The sequence below is a fragment of the Amphiura filiformis genome, chromosome 1 (genome assembly GCF_039555335.1).
Source record: "Amphiura filiformis chromosome 1, Afil_fr2py, whole genome shotgun sequence".
In the NCBI taxonomy this organism is placed as follows: domain Eukaryota; kingdom Metazoa; phylum Echinodermata; class Ophiuroidea; order Amphilepidida; family Amphiuridae; genus Amphiura; species Amphiura filiformis.
In genome coordinates this window covers 95,059,593-95,085,511 of record NC_092628.1, presented here as the reverse complement: position 1 = coordinate 95,085,511, position 25,919 = coordinate 95,059,593, and the positions used below count along the sequence as shown (strand labels likewise).

Sequence of the window (25,919 nt, the reverse complement as noted above, 5' to 3'; positions counted from 1 at the left end):
GTAATTTTAAGCTAAGAAAAGACAAATATTGAGAATACCCGTCGAATTTTTCAGCGAGTCCATTTTTTTCCTCAATGACATAGCCTAAACTATCTTCTTCGGCTCATGTGCAAGTAGGCCAACTTGTGTTACGGCCCCGGTTATACGGTTTGCAGTCACGACTGAGAGATTTTATACGGCATCCGCAACAACACCAACATGACCAAGCCCGCCGTCGCTGAGACGGGAGTATCGCAAAGTGTCATCGCCCAGATATCTTCATGGCAGAAATCGCCATGGTAGGATGAATCCACAGCCACGCATGGCCATTTTGTTCCGACCTTTGAGACGCATCATGAGCCGAGGGACATCCGACTAAGGCTACTGACAATAACCTGGTAATTGACCTCTCTGTGTGTGAGTGAGCATGTATACGCCATGATCATCTGCTTTTAGACTGCCTCCACAGGAGTGAGTGCAGCTAGCCTACGCTGCGCTATAGTTTGGCACATATTAAATCAGAATATTTTTGTCAGTTTTTGAGTTCAAGACGCACGCTTCTTTCTCAAGACGCTAGCTAACGACTATCATATCCGTTGAACACATATATTCAAGTGCAAGGAACAAAATCTGTCTTCTTTAGACTAAATCAATTACGGGAGATATTCATCATTTTCTACCCCGGTATCCAAAGATTATGATCGTCTGAATATCAAATCGTGCATAGCACATTCACGTGCATCGATCCCGGGTATTCATTTCAGTGTCTCTGCTGTTGTGCTTTATAATGTAATTATTAACCGGGCGATGTCGGTGTGTATCGCCTCTCTTGCACCCCATAAACACCACCACCCCACACCCCCGGGCCATACCCCCCTGGCTACGGGCCTGACATTTGACTCATTGTTAATAAATAATAATAATATGTTGCATTGCTTTCTCAAACTCCAATTACACATATGACAACGCCCCCTATTCCTCCTACGAAACAAAATAGGACATAAATTGAGTTGGCCTGATGGCGCACTGAGACGGCGCCAACAATACCAGGCCTGTTTACGTATGATTGAATGATTATGACTTATGAGTGGTAAAAACTTTAGATTTTTTTAATGTAACTTTTGATTTTTCTATGATTTAATATGTGTATTGTCTTATGTTGGTTGTTTAAAAGTTGATAAAATACTCTGTATATTTTTTCTTGCATGCTTTCGTATTATAATAGTAGGCCCCTATGTTGGTTGCTTAAATTGCTTTTTGTGCTGGTTGCCACGGCAGCCCAGTACAGTATTACTTGATATCACTTTTCTGTTGTTTCTGTTAGTAACTTATAAACAAAACGGAAACTTGTGAGAATTATTGCAAAAAAATTATCAAATAGTCATGACAAACAGAAATATCACAATTGGAGTGTGCAGACAACAGAAATATTATGTTGATTATGCATGTTAAGGTAAAATAGTTATATATTTTAGGAAAACAAAAAGTTTTGCTGGTTCTCTTCACTAGTACACCGACCTTGGCAGGTTATCCTATAGGATTTGTGATGAGCAGACGCATATGGTACCATACACGCAGTTACGGTAACTTACTGTATCTATACGTACATAACTCATTAACAACAATAAATCAAGCAAGTTTTCAAAGTATATGATTTGTAGAATGAACTTCGCGTCGATGAAATCGATTTTTGACTGCTTCGACCAACAAATATACCTAGCTAATAGTTGATCAGGCTCAGGTAGTCGCTCATGAATACTCGATTGATCGTTCTGTGTAATAGCTGAACTTATAAAATGCTCTTATACTTGGTTTGGGTTTAAATCTTCTTGAAGAATCTTTTGCATGTGATGTCTTCAACTGTACAAACCTGAAACAAAATAAAAGTAATAAAACATTTTAGAATTTTTATTTTTGAACATTTCGACAAAGGATCCCTCAAAATAAAATAATAATGATAAAATAAAATAAAAACCTGTGTTGTGGTACAAACTGTAGGGATCTATTTTAGTCACAAATGAAATTCAAAGTTTGATATAAAATAATGTTAAACTTCAGTGTACTTACTACTACTAAGTCGCCATTGGCATCGATATCCCTGACGTATGTAACCTCCTTGCCTGATTCTCCTGGTGCTGGTTTCTCTTTCTGAATTAATTTGCCATCTTCCAAATACATGTTATTCTGTGATTTCATACAAAATATTTATAAGTTATAACCATCTATCACAATGCGGAAACAGGAAACAGCGGTGTAGTAATACCGGAACCATAATACAGACAGACACTGTAGAAGGCCACGGGGCAATTTGTTTAGTACGAGTACTAGAATTATTATGTTTTCCATATTGATTATTTTAGCATTTCACAAAAATGATAAGAGTGTCCTCTTTCCATACCCCGGGTCTCCTCTCAAAACGATTTACAATAACAAATTGGCCAATGTTACAAATTGTTTACACACACAGTCAGTGGCGGCGCTACGGCGGGAGAAGACATTTACCACCAAATATATTTCTTGCCCCAGTCCCCCCCCCACTTGGAAGGCAACCCCCCCAAATTACACAAATTCCCTGTTTTTGCGGCAATTTTGGGCAATATTTGTTGATCCCCCATGTCACTTTTCCCCAATGCCCCCCAAAAAAATCCTGGTGCCGCCACTGCACACAGTCCCCCGCCATCCACACACATCCACCCTCCACCTCATCACTCAATGAATCAAAATATCAACCATTATTAATCAATGAATGAATCAATCAATTAATCCCATTGTGTTCCTGATGTGGTTTTGAAATAATAACATCTTGTACAGAACTTACAATAACTTTCCTGCCGTCGGGTGAAGTATCGCTGAAATCCTCCCCAAGTTTGAATGTGACTTTGAAGTTCTTGAAGGAAGACTCTGAGAAGAAGGTAATCTGATCACCTTCTTGCGAGATGGTCATTTGAGACTTGTTAAACTGCGCGATCTTACGTAAGGCTATGTTTACACCTGCAATGAGAAGATGATATACAGCCTGTCTCAAAAAAAATTGTGCAAGTAAAAAGCGCCCTCTTTGGCAGTTAGAAAATAGTGTTGTGACAGATGCTTACATCTACGTCAAGGGTGTAGTCTTAGTTTTCAAATGCCGCTTGTTCTGTTCAATTTGCTTGTTTTAATCTCGAGATATGTTTAGTTAACAAAGCAGAGATAGAATCATAATTGTATCAATTTTACTAAGGAAGAAGTCTGTACAATGATATAGCATCGAGTTTATCAAGAGTTCAATTGTGAAATCAAACGAATGCATCGATTACACAACGATACAAAATTGTTTTTACTATTTTTACTGTTTTATAATGATTCTCTTTTCCCACTGGAAACAGGTTAAAAGATAAATAAATATTTCACATTCTGCTGTAAAATTAAATGTCAATGATTTTAGAATGTTGACCATAAATTCTGGATATAGTTTTGTACCACAGATGTTCAATATCTGTGTTTGTACCAACAAACACTTTTTTCGTCAAATTTTGCCTTGTTGCTTTACCCCTGGCTACGCTGCTGTATACAACAATCTGTAAAACGACTTACCTAATGCTTTCATGAATTCATCGAAGTTCTCGCTCTTTTCGAGACTGTATTTGCCACAAAATTTGTCCATTTTGATAAGTATAAATTACTGGTAATTTATATAATAAATTGTATTGGTGCTCTGTATGCTTCCCCTAGAAGTCAAAAGGGCAAATCAGAGAAATAAACTGCTCAAATAAAGAAAGTCCGCAGTCATGTAACCTGTCCTACACCAAAACCTGATCTTGTAATGACAATTTGATTGATACGGTCGTGTGCAGAATCTTGTCAGCTCCAATTTGATATCAAATTTGCTATCAAACACTCATAAGTAACAACGATTGATACCAGTTTATGACATTTGGTGCATTTTCAAAAGTTGCAAATCAAAACCATGCACGCGGTCGAAATTGCTTAGCGTGGCAATTGGGTCAAGCTTGCTTGCCCACGATGGCCCCTGTCGACTTTCCCAAGTGCGCGCTTCATTCAATTGTTAATTTAAAACGCATGAATTGCTACAGTGCTTTATCGATGAAAATTAGGGCACGATACGATCGATATGACCTAGCGGTTGTTTCGGGCTTTGTCAATGGTCGCGCTCTGCTTCAGCTGTACAGGTCCGCGTGGTCAGTTTTTGATTTGCAACTTTTGAAACTGCACCAAATTTCATATACTGGTATCAATCTCTCTGAATTTAGAGTGTTTGGTAGCAAATTTGGTATCAACTTGGAGCTAACAAGATTCTTCACACGACCTTATCAATTAAATTGGCATAACAAGATCAGGTTTTGGTGTAGGACAGGTTACATGACTGCGGACTTTCTTTATTTGAGCAGTTTATTTTTGTTTTGTTATCGATATCTGAGGAGACAAAGTTCAACGACAAATCACGTGCTACAGTACTAGTATGTCAATAGTCAAAGTCAGTTTCAGGGATGCTTTAATAATGGGTGGCTCAGTGGCAAACTATAGAAGTACAGGGTGGCTTCTGGAAAGCGGAAAACGCGGCCTACCCCCCCCCCCCTTAGTACAAGGGAATGACCAAGACACCTATAGGTGTGAAACAAAACATATTTGTATACTATAATAGTACAAAAAATATGTTTTTATAGGCGGGGGACGGGGCCTATCCCCTAAATATTTTCCTTTGGGGACGTCCCCGCTAACAATATCCTTATACTAGAAGAAAAATAGAGCAATAATAATTGCCAACCTTCATAGCTCTTCCTTCATCTGGGACTTAAATAGACTAAATTTGTTTTTTGTCAAGCTTTAGTAAAATATGCCCCCTTTTTTTTTAATCCTCCCACCGCCATTGGCTTTTATTTTGGAATGTTAATGTTTGCTTTAAATTTTGGGGTATTTTTCCCTAATTTAATAATTTTGGTGATAATAATTTCAATAAAGGGAAATGTCAAAGGCAGATCTTTGACGCATACACTGCAAACACGTTGCAAACATTTTACGATTTTTACCAAACGTTGAGTAACTATAACTAAACAAAAGTTTACCCTCTGCTAAACCAAGTAGCTTCCACTGAAAACCACACACGCCACACAGCGTCATCTGTTGATACATCTCAACTTCTCAAAGAAAGAAGACATGTAAGTAATCTGAGATAAAACTATTGCATCAGCAGCGCTGAAAACATGTAGCCTATAATTGCCAATGATAACATTATTATTTTGATCATAATTTTTACCACTGACCACACTGCCACTTAATACACACATAAACAGAGAAAACGGACAACAATCCCATCAAAAATACACTCAATTTCATTACTAAATACCTGATTTGAAAACACGTAGCCTAATAATAAAAAATATATATATATATATATTTGTAGGATATCCCTTTACGACGGGAGTTTTTAGCGAGTTCACTGTCGGACAAGTTAGAACTGTCAAGCTGTCGTCGGGAGTAGCTCTGACTTCATGAAAGTACCTAAGACATGAAGTGCGACCCTTGCCTATACTGATGGCTCTGAAAAGAGCCGTTCACTGAAGACTGCAGAGAGTTTGTAATGAAGTATAGCTTTCCTGTACCTCTTTATGTGATTATTAAATAAATAGGATGCCCTTTGCATATGAGGTCAGTGATCATGCAGACTGACGTCAGATGATCTTTTTAAAGGGCAATCTTCAGTGAACAGCTCTTTTCAGAGCCATCACTTATTTACTTTTTTCCGTTGACAAGGGGCAGTCTTCAGTGAACGGCTCTTTTCAGAGCCACCAAAAACTTTTAAATGGGGGAGGGCTGCTTGTTCACTGTTCGCAAGGGGCAGTCTTCAGTTAACGGCCCTTTTCAGAGCCATCAGTAGGCAAAAGTCGGTCTACATGTCTCATACTTAGACACTTTGTCCTTAAGAATTCAGAGCTACTCCTGACGAAAGCTTCTAACTTGTCCGACGGCAACCCGCTAAACACTTACTAATTGTTATTCTTTCTTTTTTATTATTATTATTATTATATTTTTAGTTTCGGGGACTTTTATGTTTATGTGCTAGTTGATTTGGTATGCATCGTACATCATATGCAACAAGGTTATATATAATTATTACACTACACATTTCGAACGCTGTCATTCAAGGCCTGCGCCCTCAATAAATTTTGTATTGGTGAACAAACATGGTTGATTTGGCCATAGGCCATAATTGTACTTTTGTTAAAATAAAACTAAGAATAATTTTTCTGTGAGTGAACACTTTGACATCCTATATTTCTGTTATTTAATCATTATACACACTAGTGCACCTGCAGCTGTAATGGCCCTGTACTACTCTTAGGGCACCATCAGCTGCATGATAGAGATACTGATTGACCCCTGATGACCCTTTTTGAGTTTATGACATGTTCCTGACATATCAATGATTCTTTTTACCATGTTTAAGCCCAATTGGGCATACTCTAACATTTGACCCCATACGACCTTTGAACCCGAGTGACCTCGGTTTGATTTTGTTCACGCTCCCGTGATATGGAGAATACTTTTAGCCAAATTGGGCGAAGTTTGAAATTTCGACCCCAGATGACCTTTGACCTCGGATGACCTCGATGTAATTTTTTTCATGCTCCCCTCATACTAAGGATTCCACCCAAGCCCAATAGATACACACAAGTAATCGCAGCTGAGTGCTGACACTAGCCAATTTTTGAAAAACCGTAAGAACCAGACATATCAAAACATTCGCCAAATCAATACAGTCATCAAAGACGAAGTTCAAAGACGTGCTTATAAAACATGAAAGAGGCGGTATTGTCGGGTCGTAAGTAAGCTGGTTATAGTATGGGATGGATGGATTGCCCAGTTCGTTTTTATACCATTGGTATTGCCGGCAACGGAAAGATAACATTGCACTATTCACTTGTCTTCTGTCAGCTCTGTGAACGCTCTCATTCAGGACCTGCGCCCTCAATACTCTTTTGTCCCATTAAAAATTCGGTTTCCACACCGAGCTCGATTTCCAACCGCTAGATAGTTAGGACGCCATCACATTTTTCAATTTACTTTTAGCGAGGCGAAAACTGATACAAATTTTGTTCCGATTTCAAAAACTCCAGACAGGAAGTTTTTATGCTTGAGAATACGTTTCGTTTGACGAAAACGTTTGATTTAGGATTGCGACATCTATATTTTATTTGTATTGAGGCCTATTTATTTATTTATTTATTTATTTATTTATTTATTTATTTATTTATTTATTTATTTATTTATTTATTTATTTATTTATTTATTTATTTATTTATTTATTTATTTATTTATTTATTTATTTATTTATTTATTTATTTATTTATTTCACTAAAAACAACGAGCGAAGAACTAAACAAACACAAACAGCCTGAAACAGGGGAGAAAAAACAAACAGCAATCTGTGTCCATTTTGTATACTAGTATCTCATTTCAAATCAAATATGCTACACAAGTAATCACATCTGACATAGCCAAATGACAAAATAATTTTTGAAAACCCATACCGTAGTAAAAACCAGACAAATCAAAACATTCACCAAATCAATTCAGTCATCAAAGATGAAGTTCAAAGACATGCTTTGAAACATGAAAGAGGCGGTATTGTCGGGTCGTAAGTATGGATTCATTGGCCATGGGAGTAGTGACCCCAATCCTACTATGGGGACAAACTGGCGACAATACCAGACAAGCTACTTATCAAGATTGATAGCCTACCAATAAAACAGTTTGTAGTTTTTGATGAGGGAGCGCCATCTTGGTATAAATCATCTTATTTTATTCATAACAAAATCGTTCAACTCAAGTGGGAGTTTTAGGAGGTGGCGTATTGCCTTGTTATAACATTTTCCAGTCCCGTATTTTATGGGTAGAAATAACAATTATCTTTGCAAGCACTCAATCCAGTTGTTCCATTGTATTGACCTTGTTTCTCAATTGGATTGAACTTGGAAGATTTATTGGCGCCAATTGTTTGTCATTTTTCATGTTTCTCAACCTCCCTAGTCGTATTTTTACTGCTATTCAAAGCCAGGGAGTAGCCAGCTTTCGGGGGGGGTTGAAATGACTATATTCAGGGTCCCGGTTAGAAAATGACCCGGAACGTGGGTCCAAAATGATTATATTTGGGGTCATTTAAATATGACCTCAACCATGGTTGTTTTAACCACGAATAGGGTTAAATAAAATTGACCCCGTAAAAGGGTTCATATTTTGACTACCTATTTTTAAGTGTGCAGGGGGTTATACCTCAAGTTCTTGGCATTTCAAGATATTTCCCCGGGTGAGGAAATATTGTTATTATATTCTTTGCGTTTTTCTCTTTCAAGCGACTCGGGGGTGGGGCGGGCGTCGCGTCATAAGTCATACCTTCTTGGCATTTCGAGATATGTCCATTTCAGACCAAAAGGTATGAGTAAGGAGGGAAGTATTAGGCCCGGAAGTATAAGTAAAACACAAATCACAAAAACTGAATTTTTCAACCCAAATATTTCAGCTCACGTCACATTTGACATTTTACTTTACAAAATAATGATAGCCAGGTAAAATGAAAGATTGGAGTGTGTAGAAACATTTTAACACCATAAGAAGTTTTGTCCAAAAACGTTGCACGAAAATCTTATGGAATCGGATATAGTAACGTTTGCACCGTATTTTGTGGGACCTGAGAGCACATCCACAGACCAGGGAAATGAGACAGATCTCACTTCCCTGATCAGACACACCAAATTGCACTCTGAATACGAGGAATCAAATAATTTTGATGTTTTGTTTTTAATTCGCGATATACAGTTATTTTGGCAAATTATTAAAATTTTATATATTTTATATTCAACAGTCACCGAAGTGACCTTTATCAATCTAATGATATATACTTAAAGTGTATAATCCAAATAGAGGTGAAACCATCTAAAATGGTAAAGTGCTCAACCGGCAACCATAAGGGAGCTTATAATAAAAATTCCTTTAAAAAAGGAATGGGGCGCCCAATGTGAGCTTGGACGTGATATGGTGAATTCCATGGTGTGTAGATTTGGTATTATAATGATTTTTCTAGGGAAGAGTAGAAGATGATCAAATGCAAGAGAAATGTGTTTGATTGGGGAAGGTGTATGACAGGACTGTTTTGGATGAAATAAATGGGAATGAAGCTTTCGTGTCAAGTTGCGATTATGTGGGGTGGTGGGGGAGTTTTGTTTTGGGGGCCTATTGTAGTGAGGATATTGCTTTGGATATAAATTTGAATACGGTTGAATTTCGTTATGCAGGGGTATATGATGAATAGTATAAAAGACACAAATAAGTAAGCTCTCCCTGGCAAAATATGGGGTGGGGGTTATCCCCCCCCCACCCGGGATCTACGCCTATGTTGACCAAAAGAAAACGTTTTTTTTAATGCTTAATTGTGATTACGTTATGACACGACTTTGAACATTCTGACAATCCAAATATATACTTAGTCCACCTCAGATGACCTTTAACAATTTTGGCGCAGAATTGTGATTGACATTACTTAATTCACCTCGGATGACTTTGATCTGACATTCAACATTTTCGCGCTTACACCATCATGTCCATAACAATTTAACTCTTACAACGTCCTGTCAACTCTCTAATTTAAAACTCTAAATTTCTGTCTGTTTGCCTTTTCTGTCTTGTACCATTTAGTACACTACAGTTTTTTACAATTAAGATAAGCAAACATTGCTGGGTAGATAACAGGATTTAGTTACAAGCACATTAAATCAAAAAGACTGCATGATTACTCAATCCAATCATGGAGGTAGTAGCTAGTACTACTACCTCCATGATCCAATCTTGCATTTTCTGAATGAATTGAATTGTCAAATAATGTCCTAAAAACTTTATTTGTGAACGGATTTTCATCGTTGACAAAACAAAATGTATGTTTAATATATCAATTATTTCAATGAGAGCAGTTCCATTAACTTTCTTCCATAAATAATCACAGAGTATTATCTGTTTACTAAATAAGCGGTTTTTTAATTGTATAATTCAGATTTAATCATTTTATCATTATCAGTAAAACATGGCCTTGTTCATATTTACATTGTATAGTCAAAATAGGCGTTTTATTGATCTTAGGCCAATAAAAATTGTTTGCTTGCCCTCAAATGAATTTTCAAAATTGGGTCGGTCGGCCGCAGGATTTTTTTTTCTTTCTTTCTTTCCTTTTTTTTATTACTAGCAAACTCTACTGTTTGCATTAATTAAGGTTCAAAATATGAAAAATCAGACAATTTTGGTGTCAAAATGAATCAACTAACATTACAAAACAACTAAAACGTTGAACACACGTTCTAAAATACATTTTTTTACATGATCAGAATGCAACAATTTGAAAAGAAAAACTTTGCAGGAATTTCCAAAAATAGGGTCGGTATTCTTTTGTACAGTAAATAGAAAAAAACACCTTTTTTCTGATTTCCAAAATTTATAGGGCCGGTCGGTTGAGGGCAAGCAAACATATATTTTTTTCCTTATGGTCAGCTTGCACTGGGATCCACAACATGCGCATCTATCAGCACACGGTTCTTTAACCAAATACATTTGTACATTCATTGAATGGCTTTGAAACTTTGGGTACAAAAACTCATACTCTGCAACTTAGGTCAAATTTTGCACTATGATTGTTTATTTGAGGTTATTGGACTATGCCATTGAGATTAGGCTATTGTGTTCCATAGTGTTGGTCACCAAATCTATAGGTTCTAAGAGGGTAAACTGGTTTAAGCCATACAAAGGTCTCAGTTTATTTGGACATGTTTTAGTACAAAAATTTTTAATTTTGTATTATGGGGGCACCTATTGCAAAGAATTTATACGCACTGCAATTGTTTTTAAAGTATGCATAGCTTAGAAATAAAACCACAATTTGCTTGGATTTTATTTTATTTGTTTTCTGATATGCACGGGATAAAATCTTGTGCGTATAATTCTTTGTTTAAAATACAAAATTAATGGACTTATAAAAACAGCAAATCATTTGTGACTTTACTACTAGTCTTAAACCAGTTTACAGCCTCTTAGAACATGATAGACGGTGACCAACATTACTATGGACCACAACTAGACTAATCTCAATGGCATAGTCCAATAACCTCTAAAAACGATAAAATTACCGCCTCTTGAAAAATAAACAATCATAGTGCAAAATTTGACCTAACTTGCAGAGTATGAGTTTTTGTACCCACAGTTTCAAAGCCATTCAATGAATGTACAAATGTATGTTGTATAGTTGTCCTTGTTTAATACGCTGCAGCATGGTACAGTGTATGAGTAGGCATCTTATGGGTATGTGGGGGGTATACTGATATTCAAAGTTTGGAAAAACTTCAAATCCACATGGCGAGAACGATATTGAAAGCAAACCGTACGGCATGTAAAGAAGCTCTTTATGGAGACTTGGGGTGGCAATCTATTGCCGCAATCCAAGATTGCCACAGAATCAAATATTTGGAACGATTACTTACTTTGGATAACAGTAGATTTGTTAAACTTGCTTTTAATACCATGTTTATTACCAACAACACTCATAAAGTCAAATGGAAATGGTTAGACCATATCAAAAGTACTCTAAGTTTATGTAATATGAATCATGTCTTAAACATAAATGAACCAACTCATATAAAATGGGCGAACACTTGTAAAGAATAAAACATATTGATTTTATTAAATTAATGGACCAAGCAAATTATAAGTCCTCTTTAAGCCATTATGTAACTTTGAAATCATCCCATCACATTGAATCATACCTGCTAGATAAAGTTGATTTTTACGGTGTCAATTTAAAATTTAAAATTAGATCCAACACACTCTCACTTAATAGTCGAAATTGTAAATGGGATAAGAAGTTAGATGCCACTGGTCTCTGTTCATTATGCAAAAACGATATCGAAGATGTTTACCACTTTCTTTTTACATGTACATGTCTTAATGCAATCCGAATTGATGACTTTTCAAAACTGGAAAGCTGTTTAATTATGAATAAATTAGATGATATATGGATTATGTTTATTACAGGTGACTTGAAAATGAAACTGATGTTAACCCTAGGTAATACGAGTTTATATGAATGTCGTCAGGACACAGAAAACATCAGTGCCTTTTTCGACACCTTTTGTAAAAGTTATCGGAAGCGTGCTTGGTTTTTTGGCGCCCTCTACGGAGGCGCCAAAATATAGGCATGACTTTGTGATTCTTTGTGAAAAGCTTCTAATTTCACTCTTGCTAGATTGACTTCGCAATTGTTTTGCTAAAATTATGCCCAGCTCAGAAATAAAACCACAATTTGCTTGGATTTTATTTTATTATTGTTTTCTGATATGCACAGGATAAAATGGTGAGCGTATATTCTTTGTTTAAAATACAAAATTAGGATTTATAAAAACACCAAATAAATCCTGACCTAAGTTGTATGGGTTCAACCAGTTTACCGTGTGCCTTAGAAACCCGATAGACGGTGACATTTGACCATACACTAGGATCCACAACATGCTCATCTATCATGGGAACAGTTCTTAAGCCCTAATACATTTGTAGGCCTACTTTCATCCTTTGAAAATTTGGGTACACAAACTCATACTCTGCAACTTGAGGTCAAATTTTGCACTATGATTATGTAATTGAGGTTATTGGACTATGCCATTGGGATGAGACTATTGTGGTCCATAGTGATAAGATCAATTAACGAGGACTCTACTGATGGCTTTTGTTTGCTAATTACCATAGAATCTATATAGCGGTTATTGCCAAAGTTGCAATATGGTGGCACAATTGGGCGGAAAACTGTATGCAAACAACACGGCATATTAATTATACATGTTCTACGTTGTTGTATTTTAAAACACTGAAGACCAAAATTGACGTTATTGCCATGATTGGATCATGGAGGTAGTAAGCCTACTACAACTCTGGCGGAAATTCGTTGCCACACCAGGGCCACACCAGCACGTTCTGGTGTTAAAAGCACGCAATCGAAGCTAAATATGGGATAGTTCCGTACTATTTTGTATAATAGTTGCAAATGCACATTCAGATTACACTTGCCCCCCCCCCCCCCATTTTCCAATGTTGGGAGACTGTAATGTAGAAATGATGACGATTTTGTCCAAATCAACATTGCAATAGGGGAGCGGGGAAGGATGTTGGCCAATTAACGCTCAGGTGTGGCAACATTTTTCGCCAAGGTTGTAGCTATACTACCTCCATGATTGGATTAAGTAAATAACTAAATCCTGTTATCTACCCAGCAATGTTTGCTTATCATAATAATTGTAACAAACTGTAGACAGAAAAGGCAAACAGACAGAAATTTAGAGTTTTAAATTAGAGAGTTGACAGGAAGTTGTAAGAGTTAAATTGTTATGGATATGATTGGTGTAAGAACGAAAAAGTTGAATGTCAGATCAAAGTCATCCGAGGTGAATTAAGTAATGTCAATCACAAATTGTTACAGGTCATTTGAGGTGGACTAAGTTTATATTTGGATTGTCAGAACACCTTCCCCAATCAGACACATTTCTCTTGTTTGGCTTGACTTTGCAAAGAGCGTCTAATTTCGGTCTTGCTAGATTTACTTCGCAACTGTTTTGCTTAAAAGTATGCCCAGCTTAGAAATAAAACCACAATTTGCTTGGATTTGATTTTATTATTGTTTTCTGATATGTTCGGGATAAAATGTTGTGCGTATATTCTTTGTTTAAAATACAAAATTAATGGACTTCTTTCTATGCTAATATTACATTATTGTTTTAAAGAGAAAAAAAAAGTATCCAAACAGTTGGGCGCCCATTCCTTTTTTAAAGGAATTTTTATTACGTAATAGTATTATTGATTTATCTCGTACTACTGTGTTTTAAATATTAGTTTTAGTTATGTTGTGTATTTTATTTCTATCGCTGTAAATATTTGTATATGTATTCCCTTTTGTTTGTATTGAACGCACCGCCGGGTAGGCGTGTGCCACTGTTATGAAAGTGTATGTTCAAATAAATAGATAAATAAAAAAAATATCAAGATCAAGATAGTGATAGTGACATAACAATTAACATGCTTATCTTACCAAAGTCGTATCTATCTGCATGGTGTAATTGAAAATTATGGTGTATTTGTTTTAAGGATGAAACAACTGGCTTCTTTTGCATGGAAATTAGAACAAATTACTATACAAGCTGTATCAAAAAGTTTGGTACCCAGCAGTTTTGATAGTTACTGAAAAGCCTGGTTCTTCCAAATGCAATATCGGGTCCCCCTTAAAATGATAAAATGATCAGACCATAAATCTTTTGTGACTGTTTATGACATTAATCAACAAATTATGCGGATCCTAGATGTGTCGAGGATGTTACGTTTATAAACAAAACGATACGTTTGTATTTTCAACATTGTTAATCATTGCTACGTGTATGTTAACAAATGAAAGTTCTGTAATTTTTTTAAATTCTTCATTGCTAAGTATTCTTTTGGATATCATCAAATTGTAAATCTCTAGTCAGATTTTCAGTGTGTTAACAACTATGTATCAAAGACGTTACGTTCATGTACAAAACATTAACGTTCTTATCTTGTAAACATTGTATACCCATAGCTACTTTTATGAAGAATGAATGTTCTGTAATTGTTTTTTATCCTTCATCTCTATTAGATTTTCAGTGTATTAGCAAGTAGATGATGTAGATGTATCACAGACGTTATGCATTCATAAAAACTTTTCTTTTGGTCAACATAGGCGTAGATCCCGGGTGGGGGATACCCCCCCCCCCAATATTTTGCCAGGGGGAGCTTACTTATTTGTGTCTTCTATACTATCCATCATATACCCCCATGCATAACGAAATTCAACAATATTCAATATCCAAAGCAATATCATCACTACAATATGCCCCCAAAACAGACCCCCCCCCCCCACCATGCCCACCCCACATAATCACAAATTGACACGACAGCTTCATTATATTCCAATTCAATTTATTTCATCCAAAACGGTCCTGTGATACACCTTCCCCCAATCAAACACATGTGCATTTGATCATCTTCTACTCTTCCCTAGAAAAAATCATTATAATATCAAATCTAAACACCATGCCATGGAATTCACCATATCACGTCCAAGCTCACATTTGGGCGCCCATTCCTTTTTTAAAGGAATTTTTATTATACTTAAAGTGCATGTAGCTGGGAGGAAAACCCGTCCATCATTTGACAATTTTGACCTTCCGTATTGAAGATACATTTTTTTTCTCAAAAAGACCTAATATTTTTAGGTCTTTTGGGGAAAATTGTATAGCATTATGCTCTCATGTCTCACAAAAAATACTATGCAACTTTTGCTATCTGATATACTTAGACCGATGTGGCTTACACCTACCACTTTCGGACGCATTTCAACACATTGATAGTTAATTTGAAAGACCGTTTAAAGTTCGAAATTCAACTTGATTATCTTACCAAATTAGTAGTATTTGTATGATCATCTTCATCCTCTTCATCATCTTCTTCATCATCTTCATCTTCATCCTCATCATCATCACCATCATCATTATCACCATCAACAACAACGACATCTTCATAAATCTTCATCATCGTCATGATCATCTTCATACGTCTTCTTCATTATATCTTCATAATCATCTTTATCATCAAAATGATCTTCATCTTCATCATTATCATCATCTTTATCATCTTCACCGTCATTTTCATCATCATTATTATTATTATTATTATTTTTATTATCATCCTCATTGTCATCATCATCATTATCCTCTTCTTCTTCATCATTATCATCCGCAGCTTTATCTTCATCTTTATGACTGCATCGTCTTCATCTTCATCATAATATTCACCTTCATCTTCATCATTCATCTAAATCTTAATCCTCCTTATCATCGTTGTCGTCGTTGTCATTGTCGTCATCACCATCTTCATCATCTTTATCTTCTTTATCATCATCGCTATCGTAATTATCGAAATTCTATTGTTTTGTTTGTTTGTTTCTTGTATGTTCGTTAAAGTAAGCTCCATTCACATTCACCATGCATTAATGGATGGTCCCCAAATAAAATACAAACAGGTGCAATACAAACTACGTGCCCTAATCATTCTTTAGCCCTAGCCTTTGCCTTCATCCGCCTTCAATAGCCTCCGTGTTAAAACTACACACATCTATAACCACCTCCAAAAAATTGCAAAAGCAAATAAACAGTTTGCCGCCAATAAAATTCATTAACAAAATATTTCTTATATCACTACATGTTCTTACGTTGAGTACAAAAAACTTGATACTTGAACTATCTGTCGGACTCTTTGAAGACTAAATCATTTCGTTTTACTCTCCCCTCGTCGGTACTTTGTACTCCCTAGATTTCTTACCAGGGAGTTGATTAACTCATATTTTTATCAAATTTTAAAGTCTTCAAAGTCCAGATACAAAACAATTTGAAATATTTTATCCGCGAAGTTTTGATGAAGAACTAAACCATCCAGAAAGCGCGTTGAAATTATCACTGATGATTCCGCAGGAGGGGTCGTTTATTTATTTGCTTTTTCAATTAGGTCATCTTCTTTGTGACGGTTGTCATCACTTTAATTCTTTGATGATCACCATGATCACTATCCTTTGTTTTTGAAATTCTTGATGCAGTAGCAATATGCAATATTTATAATTGGATCTATAGCTATAACTTGGTTTACAGACCTATTGGCCTATGATGTCAAGCAAGTCTAAACAATGAAATCAGAATTAAATTCATTTTACAGAAAAGAAAGCAGAAACAATATACCAAGTGAACTATTCGTTACACAGACGGATCGTGAATCGTCGCGACAAAATTAAACATAAAAGGTCCCAATTTTGCTGAATTTCTGAATGCTACATTATAGTTGTATTCTCTTACCGTCATCAGCTCGTCATGTTTATAAAGTATAATTTGAAATCACACTACCATGACTACGATGACGCAACTGGTCCTTTTCGTGGTTTTAAAAGCAATAAACTTCTAAATATATATTCCTAATTCATTTTATAACAGAACGACAATACGTGCATATGAAGTACAATTTAGAACAATGAACTTTTCTATTTTCAGCTTTCCAAGTAAAGATGAACTCTAGAAAAATGAAGACCTTAAGTGAAATTTAAATTTTAAAAGTAATATTAATTTATCATTTCTCTTTATCCTCTGAGTCACTAGTTAGTTCTACAGAAAGACGTTTCTTTGCCACGATATCCGTTTTGACTAAGAAAAACAAACACTTTTGATAGCCTAATGTCCTTTTACCCCCTTTACTATTTAGTTAAAATTTACTTCATCAAGTTCGTAGTATTCGTCTTCACTGACATTCTTGTTTTATAAACCTTTATTTAATAGCGAAAAGTATTATTTTTTTTAAATTCCTGTTGCCAAATTATTTGTATGATGATATGGCGGCCATTTTGAATAAAGCGCCCTCACCTGTGACCTCCTGTTACCTTCATATTAATATCCTGACTTAGTAGAACATTATTGCTATCAATAAAAATCCAAAATCTGGTTAAATGTGCCACTAAAGTGACTAATTTAACCATATATATGTTTTCATTGATTTTGGTGGCCATTTTGAAAAAGGCTCCCTCAGCTGTAACCTCCTGTTACCTTCATATTAATAACCTGACTTAGTAGAACATTATTGCTATCAATAAAAATCCAAAATCTGGTTAAATATGCCCTAAAGTGACTAATTTAACCATATATATTGTATTTTGGCGGCCATTTTGAAAAAAGCGCCCTCACGGAAAAGTTCTCAGGTTACGGACTTTTTACCCAACAAATTCTTGTTCCCCATGCAAAACTGGTCCAGATAAACCATATGAGAATTTCTTGTTCAGTCTCTAAGTGGAACTTAGCTCAGTTTTAACCTGGTCTATTGTGTACCGATTGAATAAGTAAATAAAATAAATAAATAAATATAAATAAATAAATAAATAAATAAATAAATAAATAAATAAATAAATAAATAAATAAATAAATAAATAAATAAATAAATAAATAAATAAATAAATAAATAAATAAATAAATAAATAAATAACGGTAAATACGCCCTAACGTATGTCGACATTCTAAGACAAGACACCGGACTTGAATCTACTGACATGGTAACAGCAATGCAAGACAGGAAGATATGGAGGGCCATCACAGTTCCAGGACAACACTCGACTTAAGTAAATAAATAAATAAATAAATAAATAAATAATACAAAAATAGCAAACAAATAAACAAACACAAAGTTATTAAGTAAGTAAATAATTAGGTAAGTAATTGAATAAATAATAAATGATGATTGTCTTGAATGTCTTCCATAGGAGTATGGATTACCAATTTAATAACCAAATGCTACACATCCACATCCCCAACCACTGCTAGCTAACGGGTTCACTAAAGTTTAAAAGTAAAGAAAGAAAGAAAGAAAGAAACACCTTATGTTAAAAATACTTTTGTGTGTTCCTTTAAGTTGTCTTGCCTATATATATTAAGCTTATTTATTATACAACGTTTTAACATCAGTCTGACTTTTTATCTTCTTAAAGTAGGCTACCAACTTTATACTTGAATTGTTTAAGTGTTTCCCCTGATCAACTGTTTGTCCAATTATGATGATGTTATGTAGATTTTCATCTTTTTCGAGACTTTTTGTGTGAACATTCTCGCCACACTAAACAAAGTTCTTTTCGCTCAAGGTCAGCATTCAAAGAATGCATCTTGTAATGCCCTCTTCATACTCTGGACTTCGATATATATTGAGAATAGTACTGGTGACAATAGGCATCCTTGACGCACTCCTCGTTCTATCATGATCATGAAGTTAGATTAGAATCTTGGTATATCTGCAAACAGTTAAATTTCAAACAGTGTAATCACACATTCGATATAAAGACAGTGCATTTTACCTCCAGTACAAAAATACTATAACTCATAATATTCGTTGTGGAGGCTGCAAACATCCTCCGTGAGTTGATGCTTTTTGTCCCAATTTGGTTTTTATGTTTACTCTAAAATGTACTAGAAACATTCATGATGTGATGTATGCCAAAAAGACCCACTTACTCAACATGCTCAATAAACTGGGCAAGTATTTTTTCGAAAATTTTGAAAAGCGTCATGCAGCTAGCAAATCATCAGTTGCGTAAATTTCGGTAATCCGGGTCCTGGTAAAACTTCATTATGTGTCTCCATTTCCTTGCTACCGCTTATACGTAATTACAATGTATCTCGAACCACATAACAATTAACATGCAATAACTGGATCGCATACTACTCGTAGCCAAAATTCAGTGCCACAATAACCGTCAGATATAGTATAACAATAAAAAAAAAATATATATATATCATGCTTCTTATGAATGTTTTGTTTTGTTATAGGGTTTTGTTGTTCGTTTGTCTGTATGCTTGTTTCTCGATGCAGCGCAGATGAGACTGCATAAGTACGATTATTCATATTACTTTGTTTTCCAAATAACGTGTTATTTTTAAATGTTGTAGTGCTGTCGTAACTTTACAGTACTTCAAAATACAGGCCCGGAGAGAAATCCACCCTTGCAGTATTTTGTACTAAGTAGCAATGAAGAAGCGCGGCTGGCTGGCCGATTTGAGCGGATTGAATTCTATAACTCGCATTTGATTGCCTAATGATAACTGACCCTTCGTGTAATGTCCACCAAAGGTTCGGTTTACTTTAAGAAAACCGATATGGTCAGCTGGGCCGAAAAACTAACAATAAATATCTCTTTATCAAGTTTATAAAACAAGTATTTTATTAATTCAGTATTTGATGCGCATATAGTGTTTACAAGTTTTCCTTAACTTGTTCCTTTAGGGTCTCAACTGGACGGCGCACGAGACAGTCTGTGTCGGTAATGTCTATCCATTAAATTCACAGTTTGAAACTAACGTCGGTTCTTTTGCATTCAAAGTACCGGTCCAGCAGTGCTCGGTATTCTTCCAACTGATGCTTATTACCTCCAATTTTCGATAATGTATTGATGTTTATTAGCCTGTTAGTACCGTAATATGGTAGAGGCGGAACAGGTTTAACATCACCCGTATGCCGCGCTCACCGAACTTTTTGGCGGGCCGCGTTACAACGTTAAATCTTTGCGGGATTCTTCGAGACATTTTTCATAGTTACTGATTTGTAATTTTTCTAACACAAAAATACACACGCGAATGTGTCAAGCCTTATTTAACTGTTGTTACATTTCTTATAAACACCGCGAAAAATAATTGAATGGGCAGCTTAAAAGACAACAACACAAGGAAAAAAGTCAAGGGGTGTGTATGCTTAAATTAAAATGCAAAAAAAAATTGAAACAGTTACAGGGTAGAGCTTAATTTGTGCCTAATCATGTGTGCAGCTGGTTTCTGTAAACGCTCACAGGTGTTAAGGAAGTTTTTGTAAAGGCTTTGTATAATATTTGAATCAACATGAACAGGATAGGAAACTTTGACATGTTTGATTAGTGTCAGATATCGTTTGATTTCTTGCTTTTTTACTCGCAGCAAGGATTTGGTAAGGGTTAGTAAGGTTTAAACCCTCAAAACAAACTCCAAATTGCCTCAATGGCCCTTAAATGAAACTTTCGACCCTCCCAAACAAGATGGTGTTAGGATTATTCTATTCACGGTTCATAGGGTTGATGTACTTTGTCAGTTTTACTTAAATTCTGTTATTTTGGAACACAAAAGTGAAAAGAAACACTTTTGAACTAAAAGTACATGATTCTAGGATGTAAACGATGTAATTGCATACAATTGCTTTGAAAGTATAACATTTTGATATGAGACTAAATATTTGCAGATCAGCGAAAGTCGAAGAGCAAGTGTCCAAGGATATTTCCACGGCGTTTCGTTGTTGCTTTTGCGGGCGTTATTGCAGGAAGACGGAATCAAAAGATGCAGGGAGGATCACGGTTGGCGGGAATTCAGAAATAAAGAAATAGCTAAGGCAACTCAGGATCTCGCGAACTCATGAAATCTGTTTAATTTTCACGCGTCAGAAGTTAATTGTAAGCCCATCCACTTTTGTTATCTCGATCTCGAGATTTTTTCTTGACAACAAAAAAAACGGGATCTGCTTTTTAATAGCTATTTCTTTATTTTATATCTTTACTATTTCTTTATTTCAAACTGGCTAAGTCAGGAACACAAGAAGTCAGGACTCGTGATCACAAGATCTTGACTTCATGCGTTACAAAAAGAACCGCATGGCCCTTAGTTACTTCCGTATACATACGCATTATCTTGACTTGCCTCCGCGACAAAAGCAACGTAAATGCAAAAAAAATTGTGGTTGGCGCGGGGAAGGATCATTTGGAAGAGGTTCACGTCCGATTTTAAAATGAGGAGTACCCGGAGAAAACCTGCGAGGACTGGATCGGCAACCATGCTCACTTATAACGGCTTTTCATGGAATCGAACGTGACTGCAATTTCAGCTAGAGGCTGGCGAATTGACCACTACCCCAACCCGTACATCCAACATCGGATACAGTGGCTCGGTTCAAAATGTTCGTATTGCATATTAATGGATTTTGTAAATTTAGTTATGTTCTCTAAACGTGCTATGCATGGATGACAGTTGACGGGCGCAGCTAGCCTTTTAGTGTGTGGGCCAATTCTTGTCCCCATTAATTTTGGTCAATTTTGTTGTCCCATTGTGGGAGGCAAGGCCAATTTTTCGTTCCCATTTTTTGTCCCAATTTTAGTCATTTTAACCACACTTTACCGTCCACATTTTATCCATGAAAAACTTGTGGGAGGTGGGGGGAGGGGCAATTCCTCCCAGCTCCCCCTACTGGCCGCTACGCCACTGAATTACGCCTATATATAGGCTTATATTTTGTAACTCCGTTTATTAAATTTCGAATATGACTGTCAACTCATTATTATGAACCGCTCCAGAGTATTTACTTGATAGCCCTTTATTTGTGGAAAACGGAAAAATTATGCGAAAAGCATTGTTACTTAATGAGGCAATTTACCGAAGATTTACAAAGAGCCACTGTCACAGATGCACCCAGTTATGTAAACCTTTTTTACAACATTTTTTTAACACACTCATGTATATTATAGCTTGAAACGAAATGTTGCCAAGAATGGTGCAACTGTGGCTGAACAAATACATCCGGATCGGTGGACTATAAAACTCAGTAACCAAGGTTCGTGATCCGATCCAGAAAATGCATTTACCTGTGTATGTTTCAGTAAACACTGTTGCCTTTCATCGAGTGTTGACAAAGGCAACAATGTTTGCTGAAACGTACATAAGTCAGTACATTTTCTGGATCTAAAACCTTGTTTATTGAGGATTGTATGCAGCTGTTGGGGGAAATGACCGTTGGGAGGGGATAGGAAAATGCTAGACAGTTTCACCCAAAATGTTTGTACCACTATATAAGCTGGCTAACTCCGCTAACTAAATAATAAACTAAATAACAACAATTGATCTAGAGTAAAATAATCAACATATCATGGACTGGCATTGATCAACATGTCCAAAAGTGATGTTTTTGGGTATTTTGAAAACCTAATTGAAATAAGAAGGGTGCAACAACGATACATTGAATATTTTTAGAGAAGGCGGGTAGATTATGATATACTTGTTATGGTGGCTCAAACATTTTTGATTTTTTGTGTGATTTAATGGCAATCATTTGTGAAAGTGCTGGATACTGTATGTATGGTGAATCAGGAATGGGTGAATCGACACATGTATACTAATACCAATCCACTATACCCCCACACACCTCACCTAGTGCCTCACCCACCCCACACGCACCCCTACACCGCATCCACCCATAATAGCCAAATCAACATACATCTCCATCAAAATCAAAGTATTTACTATATAAATGTAAATTCATTAGGCAGTGTGTCATTGGTGGAGCTACTGGACATGCTGGATGTATCGACATTATCACAAATCACCAGCCATGCATTCAAACTTCGAAAGTTTGGTTGAGAGTAGACTGCTCTGCATTCCCTTTTTGATAAACATTTCATACAATTCCATGCATAAAACACAACACATCCCCATTGACTGCCCTGCCCAGAGAAAAAAGGAAGCTAGCTGTTGGATCAGAACAGGTCATTGGTGGATTTTGGTCAGAGTGATTAGAGGGATGATAAATTAAAATGGTCTACTACAGTAGACTAGGTTGAGAGAGTATTTTTTCACGGCAGTGAAATGATGCCACTTTCCCCCACATCTCATATGCACAGTTTATCCCTTACATATTCTGTGTCATGAATAGGTATTGTAGCCCACCAGCCCTGTGGTTAAGAGTCTAGGAAATAATTCCTAATATCTCATACCCTAGTTTGTATGCCTTTATCTAATCTTGTTCCACATGACAACTTACTAATTAGCCCTAACCCGCAAAAGAGTCTGTCAGTGTAGGAATTATTTAGCCTTTTTGGGGCGCCCTCTACGGAGGCGCCACCATATAGGCATGACTTTGTGAAAAGCTTCTAATTTCACTCTTGCTAGATTGACTTCGCAATTGTTTTGCTAAAATTATGCCCAGCTCAGAAATAAAACCACAATTTGCTTGGATTTTATTTTATTATTGTTTTCTGATATGCACGGGATAAAATGGTCAGCGTATATTCTTTGTTTAAAATACAAAATTAGGACTTATAAAACACCAAATAAATCCTGACCTTTGTATGCGTTCAACCAGTTTACCGTGTGCCTTAGAACCCGATAGACGGTGACATTTGACCATACACTAGGATCCACAACATGCTCATCTATCATGGGAACAGTTCTTAAACCCTAATACATTTGTACATTCATCCTTTGAAAATTTGGGTATACAAACTCATACTCTGCAACTTGAGGTCAAATTTTGCACTATGATTATGTAATTGAGGTTATTGGACTATGCCATTGGGATGAGACTCTTGTGGTCCATAATGATAAGATCAATTAACGAGGCCTCTTAAACTGATGGCTTTTGTTTGCTAATTACCATAGAATCTATATAGCGGTTATTGCCAAAGTTGCAATATGGTGGCACAATTGGGCGGCAAACTGTATGCAAACAACACGGCATATTAATTATACATGTTCTGCATTGTTGTATTTTAAAACACAGAAGACCAAAATTGACGTTAATGCCATGATTGGATCATGGAGGTAGTACTAGCTACTACCTCCATGATTGGATTAAGTAAATAACTAAATCCTGTTATCTACCCAGCAATGTTTGCTTATCTTAATAATTGTAACAAACTGTAGTGTACTAAATGGTACAAGACAGAAAAGGCAAACAGACAGAAATTTAGAGTTTTAAATTAGAGAGTTGACAGGAAGTTGTAAGAGTTAAATTGTTATGGATATGATTGGTGTAAGCGCGAAAATGTTGAATGTCAGATCAAAGTCATCCGAGGTGAATTAAGTAATGTCAATCACAAATTGTTACAGGTCATTTGAGGTGGACTAAGTTTATATTTGGATTGTCAGAACACCTTCCCCAATCAAACACATTTCTCTTGCGTTTGATCATCTTCTACTCTTCCCTTGAAAAATCATTATAATACCAAATCTACACACCATGGAATTCACCCTATCACGTCCAAGCTCACATTGGGCGCCCCATTCCTTTTTTAAAGGAATTTTTATTTAGAAACATGTTTGCAATTGGCTTATAGCCATCACATGCTGACAATACACATTGCGAAACTGATTGGTTAATCAAAACTAGCAGGGTCATGGCGAGGCCTAATTACAAAGTAAACATATCATTATGTATAGAAAACGGTGCAGCAAGCGATTTACTTCAGAAAATTACTACATTGCACAAAACTAAGTCCATTATCTATAGTTAATTGAATGTTAGCTAATGTTTATTGACTCTTGTAATAACCCATGTGTATAAACCTATATAATATTGACCCTGACAAAAGCTAGCAAGAGCAAGCTGTGTAATTTGTTTACTTGTGATAAGATACAATTTTCTTCGTAGTTATAGCCAAATTTGTTTCATAGTAGGTGACTTAATAAAAATTCCTTTAAAAAGGAATGGGCGCCCAATGTGAGCTTGGTCGTGATGTGGTAAATTTCATGGTGTTTAGATTTGGTATTATTATCTCTTGCAAACACGGTGACACCTCATTATAGAAATCAGACCTGTCGATAGGTTGTAAGAGGGGATAGCCTTTTCCAGGCACGAATTGGGCAATATATAAAGAAAGTTTTGCTACTTTGCAACGCAATAAAAACCTAGTACCTAAATGCAAAACGAGATCCTGTAGGTGGCTCCCGACTAAATGCAAAATGGGGTTTTTAAAAAATATTGTTTTCCAGAGTCAAGACGCAGGTATCATTATTAAGCCTCATATCACCTATTTATTGTCGAATAAGTGCAGAGTAGGTTAGATATGAATATTGAATGTTAGACCAAAGTAGCTCAAAGTACATGTACTATACACCTGATCCGTGAACTTGTCTTTTTTAAAGACAAATTCTTGTTGGACGTTGAAACGTTGAGTGTGCAAGAAAAATCGTTGGTCTACCATGCTTCCGTGATTATGATTATGAAGTACGAGTGTTCCAACATAAGACCATTAATTGTCTGCAGTCCAAGCTTAACCGCCAAGTTCAAATCCTTTTTCAAAACTAAGTAAATACAAAACAAAATAGTAAAGCTAAACAAAATACATGTGCCAACTATTAGTTGACCTTCAACATGTTCAACAATTCAGTTCTACTAGAATAATTACCTTTTTTTAAATTTGACCATGACAAATGAATACATTTCGAAACCAGAGCTTTATTTTACTAAATAAACACATTTTCACGACAGCTAAATATAGTTTTCAAACGAGCACCAACGGTGACCACCTTCACAGTGACTTCGTA

General features: G+C 35.9%; 1 protein-coding gene across 1 annotated transcript; it reads right to left on the bottom strand.

Annotated features, from left to right (window-relative positions):
• Nucleotides 1-1,650: 1,650 nt before the first annotated feature.
• Nucleotides 1,651-3,622, bottom strand: LOC140164550 (myelin P2 protein-like). The gene is made up of 4 exons (XM_072187856.1): nucleotides 3,553-3,622; nucleotides 2,798-2,970; nucleotides 2,047-2,163; nucleotides 1,651-1,849 (listed from the first exon to the last, which is right to left on the bottom strand). Exons 1-4 carry the CDS (start codon nucleotides 3,620-3,622, stop codon nucleotides 1,799-1,801), a joined length of 411 nt encoding a protein of 136 aa, XP_072043957.1. The 3' UTR covers nucleotides 1,651-1,798.
• Between the last annotated feature and the right edge of the window lie 22,297 nt (nucleotides 3,623-25,919).